Source organism: Sarcophilus harrisii, chromosome 1, assembly GCF_902635505.1.
Source record: "Sarcophilus harrisii chromosome 1, mSarHar1.11, whole genome shotgun sequence".
Lineage (NCBI taxonomy): Eukaryota > Metazoa > Chordata > Mammalia > Dasyuromorphia > Dasyuridae > Sarcophilus > Sarcophilus harrisii.
This window is the reverse complement of record NC_045426.1, coordinates 318,763,322-318,774,701: the sequence shown is the minus strand read 5'-3', so window position 1 is coordinate 318,774,701 and position 11,380 is coordinate 318,763,322. Positions and strand designations below refer to the sequence as shown.

At 36.9% G+C, this 11,380-nt stretch overlaps 1 protein-coding gene across 5 annotated transcripts in view; it reads left to right on the top strand.

The window, feature by feature from the left end:
- The first annotated feature begins 1,605 nt into the window (after positions 1 to 1,605).
- Positions 1,606 to 11,380, top strand: part of NTRK2 (neurotrophic receptor tyrosine kinase 2) — a 405,329-nt gene continuing 395,554 nt past the window's right edge. For all 5 annotated transcript variants that reach the window (XM_031945457.1, XM_031945456.1, XM_031945458.1 and 2 more), the window contains exon 1: positions 1,606 to 1,855. In XM_031945457.1, coding sequence (XP_031801317.1) covers positions 1,644 to 1,855 — 212 coding nt within the window. In that variant the 5' untranslated portion in view covers positions 1,606 to 1,643. The remainder of the gene's footprint in view (positions 1,856 to 11,380) is intronic.

Sequence of the window (11,380 nt, the reverse complement as noted above, 5' to 3'; positions counted from 1 at the left end):
AGGAAGGACAGAGAGAGGGGCAAAGGGCGGATTTCACATATGAAGAAAAAGAAATAGATGCTACTAAGAGAAAAGGCAGGGTGAACAAGAGATTGGGAAAGAAATATAGCACCAGTATATAGTCTATCATTTTATACGTTTCTATATAATTTATATACAGCGACATACGTATATACTGGATGAATGGTGTGTGTGTGTGTGTGTGTGTGTGTGTGTACGCGGCCGCTCTTGTGTGTGCGTGCGTATGTGTGTGGACTCCCACATGCTTAGCGCTATCTGGATCTGGGCAGTAGCAGCAGTACCTCCCCTACTCTTCCCGCCCCCCCTTCTCCTCCCCCCTTTCTGTTGCTTTTGTCTTGAGGGTGTTGTGGGTTTGTGTGGTTGGGTGTTATTTTTTTTTTTTTTTGGTGGATTTTTTTTTTATTTCAGACTAATTTTCTGGAGTTTCTGCCCCTGCTCTGCGTCAGCCCCCACGTCACTTTGCCAGCAGTAGCAGTGGCGGCAGCGGCGGGGGCTCCTGGAATTGGGCTGGAGCGGGAGCTGGGGCTGCTTCATCCTCGGCTGTGCGAGGAGGAGGACAGAGCCTCCCGCCGGGAGCACTAAGCCAGGCAAGAGGCGCCGCCGCCGCTGCCGCCGGACTCCGTCTGTCTGGGTGAGGAGCTAGCTGGCGCTCGTGGGGCCGCTGCCCGCAACTCGGCTCCTTGCTTGCCCGAAGGGTGACAGCAGGAGGGGCCGGGAAGTGGGAGCAGCCCCGAAGGCTTCCCCAGGTAGGACTGCTGGGCGCAGCCACCTGCCGGGGCGCCGAGGCTGCTCTGCGTGGGGCTCCGCTGCCCTGGCTCCTAGCTCTGGCACTGCGGCCGCTGCGTATTTTGCAGCATCATCTGGGGGAGATTCGTTGCGAAGCCGCCTCCCGAGCTCAGCTCTGCCCCAGAATCGCGTTCTCTCTACCCCGGCATGAAGTCGCTGAGGGGTGTCCCATGTTCTTTAATGTACCTGGTTCTGAGGGCTCCCGGGGATCCAAACGCCTCCCCATGGCCCGCAACAGGGAGGGGGGTGGTGGTGGCGGTGCAGGAACATCCCCCTGCGAGTAGCATTGGGTCTCCTTTCCCCAGGGGTCGGGGCCATGACCCACCCCTAGGGGTGGCACTAAGGGTTGGATGGAGTTGTGGGAGGGAGCATGTCCGTCACAAGCAACGCTGGTCCCCTTCTCCATCTCATCCGTGTTATCTGTTTGCCTCACAGCCTCAAGGTGCTGCGGCCATATCTTCCACTTCACATCTTGCTTCTGCTCAAGACTCAGCCCGGCTGTCTTCATCCCGGATTTGGCACAGGCGTGAGCCCCCAGGAGGGCAACCGAATCCCCACCCACAGAAGGCGCGTGGATATGCAAGAGCGGCAGCATCTCCAGTAGTGCCCCCTGTGAAGAGGCTCAAGATGCCCCAGCTGCTCCCGCCGCTTTAAGCAGTGCACACCGGGACCCGACACACGCACAGAGTGCCGGGAGCAGAATTAAGAACGACCCCGTGGGAACAGGCCGGTTGGGGGCAGCAGGAGGCGCTTGGAGAGGGGGGCGGGGGGCGGGGTGGGGGGTGTGTTTGGGGGCTAGAAAACATTTGAGCTTTGGCTGGCTTCTGTGGTTAGGGATGTTGTCCTGGAAGAAGTGTCATGGACTGGGCATGGCGCGGCTCTTGGGTTTCTGCTTGTTGGTTCTGTTTTTCTGGAGGGGCTCCCAGGCTTGCCCCACGTCCTGCACATGCACTACTACTCGGATCTGGTGCAGCAATCCTTCTCCGGGTATCATGGCCTTTCCAAGACTGGAACCAAACAGTCCCGACCCAGAGAATATCACAGAAATGTAAGTATTTGTTACTTACTATTACTTCCTTAGCCTACACCTTCTTTGCATTATCCATCATCACCTCCCAAACCACAAAGTCTGGCAGGTAACCCTCTATTAAACTACATCCCAAATCTGCATCTGAAGCAGCTGATTATTAGATTTGTCTATCGAAACCCTATCCATTTCTTTAATCAGGGACATAACAGGAAAGCAATAGTTTGTTTTTAAAAGGAGGTTATGGTTTTTTTTTTCTTTTTCATTTACATTTCTATACCATGTAATGTATATTTTCTATTTCAAGGACTTGTATGTTCATTTCATATACAATATGTATCTATGTATGACTTGGGTTTGAATTACTTTTGGGGGTTGTCTATAAGATAGCATGCGTGTTGTGCAAAACAAAGTTAGAACAATTCTCCATAGAAGAGGAGACCCCTGGAAAAGAAAAGAATTACTATCTGAAATCTGTTGAAAGAGATTAGTATCCTTTTTTTGAGTTTTGGAGTTAACCAGTTTTCATATTTCATTTCCATAGATCAAATTTTGCCTGGGAGATTGTGTCTAGGGACAATTTTGAAAATTATCTGTAAGAGGAGAAGTTCTATGTATTGAAATGCACTTGCTCAAAAGGGAAAATGTGATAGTTGGAAGCCTAAAAGCCTGGTCTGATTTAATTTAGACTTGACTTCCCAGAGATATAATTTTGAGACCATTTAGATTATAAATCTTAATTGCCCATTGAACAATTTCCTGGGAATAAGTTGGAGGATAAAACTGTGTTAGTGCTAAGATGAGTGTTGGTATAAGAACACTGACAATAGGAATTTTCTATTTTTTCAGATTCTGTTGGGAAGCCAGATTATTCATTCCCACATCCCCTTCCATGTTGTCCTGTCAGAAGTCACTGCTAGGCTATCTATTACTGATCAATCTCTTCTACCAAGTCCTTGATCACCTCTGTTAGGTGAATAAATTCAAGGTTTCACTAATTCCTTTTGGAATCTGTAATAGGATCTTTACCCCTATCTTTTGATTTTTAGACAAAAAATAGGATCAATTGTAAGTAAGGTTTGAGCAGAGGCCTTCTGGCTGGTAGTATACATGAATATTTCTTGTGGTGGGGGCAGTCATCTTTGCATGTCAGTAAGGGATTCTCCAAATTTTATTTTTCTTAGCTTGGCTGTTGCTTACTTCACTTATTCTGTGCCATCCTTATTCAAAAGACTCCATCAGAAAGAAAGGGAATTTTCAGGCCTAATTTAGCTGAAGTGTTCATTAATGAAGGCCAAATGGGAAAGGTTATTTAATACTTTAAGATCTCCATCTCTTTGACAGGTATAGTGGACCAAAACATAGCTAGAAAAGAAGGATACGAGGTTTAGCTATTTTATTCTATTGCTGATGCAGTGGAGTTTCTTGGTCTCAGTATAACATTCAGTGTAAATGTGTCCTTACCAAAATAGAGTTAAAATTTGATTATTTTCTCCTCAGGAAGAGGAGGAAAAGTATATGCTATTTGAACATATAAGTCTTTTCTTGATTCTGAAGTGTCATTATAAAGTTCATAGAAACATCTTTTCTCTCACATTGAGGAATAAATATGTAACCCAGAGGGGAAAAAGTATCTTGAAGGATTTTGACCTTTAGTTGATTTTCTCAGCTCTTAATTGAAAATAAAAAGCAGGAAAGCTAATAATTAAGTGAAATCTTAGCCTATAGTATTCAGAACTGACCAAAATTCTTTATTGGCATAGAAGCTCCTGAAACAAGTTCATATTTAAAACATTCTATTTCTTTTATCTACAATAGTAGCTTTTTAAAAAAAAATATTAAGAGCTCTTTCTTTTAAACAAAGCTATTATCACTGTTATCCACTCCACAGAGGCATATTGCTGATTGCTTTCTATGATTTTATTTCCCTTTGGATTTGTAAAAGCCTTTGAAATGCAGGGAAGTCCGAGTAAGACAGTAAGGACAGCATAGGGATAAAGATATAGGAAAGGAATTCTTTTGGTTCTATTGGTCAGGTCTGAGGCCTGGAAGTTTTGGAAATTGAGAGTTACATTCTTTGATCTGCTTCCTGATTTTGTATAACCTTGCCTCAATCAGTTAACCTCTTGCTGCCTTAGTTTCTTCTTCTGAATAACAGTTAATGATGCTTCTTTGTAAAGTGAAATGTAGAATCATTTGAAATTTGCTACTCTTTGAAAGTTAAAAAAAAATAGGACTGAAAGAGTTTGTTTGACCTTCAAAACTTAGACCATGTTACTTGATTTTTCTTTTCACTGTTGGACATTTAAATATATTTTTTTTATCCCTCGTGGATACCAGATCTCATTATGAAGTGAGTAACATTTCATTGCCATGTTATTGAGAGTCACTGTTGCATACTCAATATCATTTTGAAAAAAAAAAGTCTCCTCTTCTTTTTAAAGTCTCAATTTGGCTTTTGTTCTTTATGACAGAAATACCAGCCAACAGAATGTGAATAAGACCTTCAAAAGCATAAATAATAACATTGTTTTAAGATTGTAACTATTTTAGCACTTACATATGAAAAGTAAGAGACTAAGTATTATGCAGGCACAATATACACCCTAATTCCCCAGAGTTGTTTAATAGAAGAAAATGAATAACATATACTTGTACACCTACAGATGTTCAGGACATAGGATTTACTTTGATTCTGATGTACAGTTTGTAATCAGTTATTTCTTTTCCATTCAATGATTATGTTTATGGACCTTTAATGCGAACATCTTTGCTATTACCATGTCAACTTTCATACTATTTTCCATTAACACTATGTAAATAACTTATAACACTTTAGAGAATTAAGTTAGGTTTTTTTTTTTTTTTGAGAATGATTACAATTCAAATGGGTTTTCTTTTTTTTTTTTTAAATAAACCAAATATGACCAAAAACTAAAGGTGTACCTCAATTTAAGAAATTCCAACATATGAAAGTTTAATATACACAAAAGAAAATAAAATTCTCCTAGCCAATTTGTTCAAAAATTTTATTCTCAGCCTGTGATTTTTGATATTTTAAATAAAATATTACGATTCACAGGAACATACCATACTGTACCAAAAAAGGCATACCTGGATATCCAAATCTGTTTTAGATAGTTTTATTATACCAGTACTAAATTCAATTTTAGAATATCATTGTAACATGTAGAAATAAAGTAAAAACTTTTGTTTGAACCCTTGAATGAGCTACTTAAGACTTTTTAAAACCAAGAGCCTAAGTATTTTGAAAGAAACAAGTACTATCTGACCAAAGCTTTAAAGACATGGACAAAATGGTTCACAAAATTACAAAGCTATTCCAGGATTTCTTTGGAAAAAACTGCTTCTTTTCTAAACTTTGTTAGCTAGTAATAGCAGATATTTTATTGCAGCTTAAGATTTACAATGTGATTTAGGTATCTTATCTCTTTTACCTCAGAACATTCTCTTGAATTAGGATGGTATAGATATTATTATTCCCATTTTGTAGATGAATAAATTGAGACTTAGAAAAGTTGTAATTTGTCCATATTCAGTTTGTGTTGGAAGCACAATTCAAAGCTAGTTTTTCTTTATTCCAAGTTTAACTCTTTGCACCAAATCAACTTCCCCTTATCATACTGGATCGGTCTAAAATTTTGTCTTGAGACAAAATGTCCATGGTCTCTGCTTTTAAAGTTCTTAACTGTAGTTTATTTTTAACTTAGTTTAGCAGTTTTAACGTTGTATCTCTAATAGAATGGCAAGTGCAACAAATTGTTTTTAGAAGTGTAAAAAATAACCTGCAATAGGGTATAAGATTTTACTTCTCAATAATGCTTTTCAAATCTACTGAAGAGCCTAGAGTGCTGGATTGTGTATGACATACATTTCAAAACCTCAAAGTAAATTTCTAGTGTAGTTGCATAAACTACTCTAGACTTGTTAATAAATAAGGCAAGTTTAATTTCTGTCATAACCGATTTAAGATGACTTATAAGCCTGTTGAAAAACATCTTGTTTCATCAGTAAAAATATTGACAGTATTAAGCAGAATATATCACAGTTTTTGCATGTGTTGTTCTTCTTGTTGTGGCATATGGCTGATCTTGGCAATATGGAGACTTTATTACTTTTTGTGAAAGAGTTGAAAAGACCCCATGACCCTTTTCCTTTCCCCCCATACTTCCAAATCTCCATCATTGGCTATATAGGAAAATGTTTGAGTCTCTTCTGAAAGTGATACTTCCTTGTGGGAGTTGGGGCTATAGAGTAATAGAAGGCCCTGCATTATATATTGTTACAAGAGAGTAATGGAATGTTGAGACAAAGTAGGGACAACTCCCTAGAATTACCAGAGTTCAAGGTTTGTAACTGTTTTCAGCCCTTTCAATATCCAGTTGTAAAAATGTATGGTCAGCTGAAAGTTGCAATCCCTTTTTCCCTTAGGACCTTCTGTAGATTCTGACTACATTTAAGTTAAAGGAGTGTTAAAACTTAAGAGGGTTTATTTTTGGAGAGAGGGGATTAGGATATGTATTTCAGGTGTCCCTGCCCTCTGTCCTTGAGTTTGTGGTGCACATTATAGAAACTACTGAATCTCTTAAGATTCCTCACAGTTTTATCATTTTATATTTTAGGAATCCTAAATGTGATTCCTATTATTTTATTGGTTCCTTTTAATAGAAGACATGCCAGCTCATATTTCAAACTTGTATTCTGCTAATATTTTACCTAAAGTGGCTTGGCCCTGTAATAATGAATCCAATATTATTGGTTAATTATTGGTTACCATTGCTCGCTTCCATACCATTTGGAAAGTGCAACATGCAAGTATTACAGATTAAAAGTAAGAGAATCTAAATAAATAGTCATGTGCAATCTCAATAATGTAAACCACAAAATAATTCAAAAGAGTATATTCTACTGGAAGATAGTAAACTATAATGGAAAGTGATGGATCTGCTTTCAGGATATCTGTGACTTCAATCTGGTCATCAAACTCTCTGAACCTCAGTTCACTCATCTTTAAAGCAGGGATAATATTTGTCCCACGTATATCATGGGACAGTTGAGAATTCAATTTATTAATATATGTCAGTGTATTTTATAAATTGCAAATTACCATGCAAATATAAATTATTGATAAGACATGTGGCTATAGGACTTGAATTTGAGGAGATCTTGATTCAAATCTCACCTCATACAGTACCTAATTAGGGGATCCTAGGCAAGTCAGTTTATCTTTTATTATTTTCCTCACCTGGAAATGAGAGTAATGAATATTTGCATCTCTCTTAAGGAATTATTTTGAGGAACAAATAAGACTTTTGTAAAATGCTTTGCAAAGCATTTACAAGTAAGCTATTGGTAATATTATGTTTCTTTTGAAACAGGCCCTGTTTTGTGAACATTACTATTGTTACATAAAATAAATGATATTCTTTTGGCAAGTCAATTTAAATAAAAAGGAAAAAATGGAATAGGACAAAGGAAAAGTTTAAATAATATGATAATAATAAGAATTGATAATTCTGAGCTCTCATTGGATAAGTTATACAGAACAGTTTCTTTCATTCAGTCATTCCTGTGGTAACCTTGAACTGTTTGAGAGATCAGAGGTACGTCAGGAAACTTTCAGGAAAAATCAGGAAAAATGGGAATGAACTCCAGTTTCTATTGATGGACTGAGATAAGTTTGAGAAGAATAATGTTAATATTTTTGGTTTTCCTATGAGATAGCCACTGCCACAGCCAGTAGTGATTATGTAATAATGCCTTCCTGCTATTCAGTGGAGGAACTCAAAGCACTTGACATTAATTTTCTGGTTAGTATCCATGACAGACAGCTAGAATGCATACAGTGACGCGCCAAGCATGCACGCGCATGGGTGTGTGTGTGTGTGTGTGTTTCTATATCTATATCTATCTACCTAAAATCACTTCTTGCTTCTGGACTTTCCAGTTATTCAACTAAGGTTGCTGACTTAGTTCAGCATTGAACTCAAGAGAACAACTTGAAGATTAAATTTTTTTAAATCAAGAATTATGGTTTACATGGTTCCTATGACTTGTCCCTGGAACTAAGTAATAGTATAATGATGATAGCACTTCTATTCATACACAGCTTCTCTGTTAGATAGCTTCATGTGTTTTACAAATATCTTCTAATTTATACTTAACAAAGAACTTTGTAGTAGTTAGGGAATATAGATAAATGGAATAGAATAATTGATGTAATAAATAGAATAATAGATAATCCTTTATTTACTAGTGGAGAAATAGGAGGTTAAAGTTGCCCAGAGTCATGAGGAATTTCAAGATTTAACTAAGAAGACACTCTAAACCTGATTTCCAACCCAATGTTCTCTCCAGTAGAACAGTATTTATCAAATTGGAAACATTTGTCCTAAAAAAGTCATTAAGAGAGTTTTCAAGCACTAAGGTAATGTTCAGCCATGTCCAAGTCTTTGTGACCTCATATGGGTTTTCTTGCAAAGATACTGGAGTGGTTTGCCATTTCTTTCTCCAGTTCGGATGAGAAAACAGATAGACAGGGTCAAGTGACTTGCCTAGAGTCACACAGGTAGTAGATGTCTGAGGCTAGATGTGAACTTAGGTTATCTTGATGAGTCTCCTGACTTCAGTCCCATCAATTTATGCATTATGACACCACCTAACTGTCCAATATAACTATTTAGTGGTGAACTTTACAAATTAGTTGGACTGGCCTTTTTCAATTTGGTCCTGCTTCCTCAGGTAAAGTAAAATTTCAGGCAATGTATATCAATAATATTAATACCTAATAGTTACCTACTCCTTTAAGGCCTTTTAAAAACACTTTTAGTGATAATCTTCATAAAATGCATTGTATATTTTACTGTATTTTAAAATAAATACCATTTATTCTTTTCTGAATGACTTAGTCATCCTTATAAAATAATTTATTGTATGCCAAAAGATAATGCCAGGCTAATTTTTTTCCTCCCCAGGTTAAATAGTTAGGAAAATTCAAATAACACTATAGATTTAGCATACCCAAATTTCAATCAAGCACTTGACAAAGTTTTTCAAACCATCCTTATGGATAAGATGGAGAAACATGGACTAGATGATAGTACATAGCACAGTAAGTTCAGATCTGTTTAAATGACTCCACCCCCAAAAAATTAGTTAAGAAGTATATGTCAGCTTAGAAGGAATGAGACAAAATGAAAAGTTGGGGAAATCTTAAAATGTTACAAATAATTATGTAGCATTTAAATCAAAATTCAATTAAGTATTTAAAATTTAAGCATGTTAAAAAGTCTTGCTTAAATTCTTGCAAATGCTATTTTGTTGTTGTTGTTGTTGTTGTTATTAATGGAGCGTTCCAAAGATTTACCCTATATTATTTCATATTTTTATCAATAAGTTGGAAGAAAGTATAGATGATATATCTATTAAATCTGCAGATAACACAGAGCTGAGAGGTTTAGATAGCATGTTGAATGATAGGATCCAAAAAGATCTTACTTAGAATGATGGGCCAAGCTTAGTAAGAAAAATTTAATGGGGACACATAAAATGACTTCTGTTGGGTTCAAGGAATAAGCTTTACAGCAACAATGATTATTGAGGCATGGTTAGGCTTCAGTTCTTGCTAAAATAAAAGATAGATAGATAGATAGATAGATAGATAGCAGACTCTTCTACCCTCATTTGATACTTAGTAGTTGTGTGACTCTGGACAAGTCACTTATCTCTGTAAGATATGTATAAAATGATATGAAAAAGGAAATGGAAGATCATTCTATTATCTTTGCCAAGAAAATCCCAAATTGGTTCACAAATCATTGGACATAACTGAAAAAAAAGAGAAACAACACACACTCATATGTACATATGTATATGTATATATACTTATACATATGTACATATACATACATGCACACATACATACATATGAGTTATGGTGATTTGTAGCAGTGGGCTACAAAAGTATTTTGTCTAAAATAAGAAAGGTGATAGTTCCATTGTTCTCTGCCTTGATCAGACTATTTTTGCAATATAGTGTTTACTTCTGATCAGTACATTTTAGGAAAGATGTTGATGAGATGGGAAATGACTAAGATGGAAAAGACCTTTGAGGCCATATGAAAACTGACCAAAGAAAGTGATTAGGAAGGTTTAACTTAGAGATGAGAATACTGGTACAATATTATTTTGCTTGACTTTAGAGTGCAGAGCTAGTTGCAGGGGATGGTAGTTTCTTTTTTTTTTAATTAGAGCCTTTTATTTTCAAAACATATGCATAGATAATTTTCAATATTCACCCTTGCAAAACCTTATGTTCCAATTTGTTTCCACCTTTCTTTTCCCTCCACCTTCCTTTTCCCTCTACCTCCCCTAGAAGGCAAGGAATCCAACATATGTTAATCATGTACAATTCTTCAATACATATTTCCACAATTATCATGCTGTACAAGAAAAATCAGATCAAAAAAGGAAAAAATGAGAAAGGAAATAGAATATAAGCAAAACTACAACAAAAAAGTGAAAATTCTATGTTGTGATCCACACTCAGTCCCTACAGTCCTCTCTTTGGGTGCATATGGCTCTTTTCATCACAAGATCATTAGAACTGGCCCGAATCCAGGTGGTAGGTTCAAAGAAACAAATTAGGGTACATATAAAGAAAATTTCCAATAAATAGAGCTATCCAAAAATTGAATATGCTTGGGAAGTTATGCATTCTTTGCCATTTGAGATTTTCAAGTAGAAACTAGGGATGTAGAGTTGATTTTTATTGAGGCAAAGATTGAAAAGGTTGAATTCTGAACTTGACGTCTGAAGACTTAAATTAACTTCTGATATTTACTAAGCTATTTGCCCTCAGGTTAGTTCACAGAATTATAGATTTGTCAGTTTATAATAGGAAGCAATTATTCAGTCAGCAAATCAACAAGCATTTATTAAGTACCTACTGTGGGCCAGGCATTGTGCTAAGTAGTCCATGTTAATTTTACAGATAAGGACACTTGACATCCCGAGAGATTAAGTTATTTCCTCAAACGCACAAGGTAAAGATCTGGTTTCTAAGGTCCCTTGATTTCCAAATCCAGAACTTTTTCCATTGCCCCAAACTGACCTCTTCACTTCTTTGAGTTCCTGCTTCTTCATTTTGGAATAAGGAATTGGAACAGTGATACTTGCAAGAGCTAATTCACAGGATTGATGAGCAGATCCAATGAGATTGTACTTGTCAAATGCTTTGCAAACCTTAAAACACTATACATATGCCCAGTTATCATAATTACCCTCATTCTGATTTTAAGTTTGATATAATTCATATAAGAATAGTCTTGGGATAAGTTTTTATATTACTATTGTTCATTTGTTTGTTGGTTTGTGAACATGTACAAATGGACTAAAAAAGGTCATTTTTTGGGGGGGAAATTGAATAAAAATTATAGGAAGTAAGCTTATCTTTTGTAGGCTCACTGAAAGCATCCTTGGAATCACACCAATGACATATAAGATGATAGGGATTAATTGTACCTC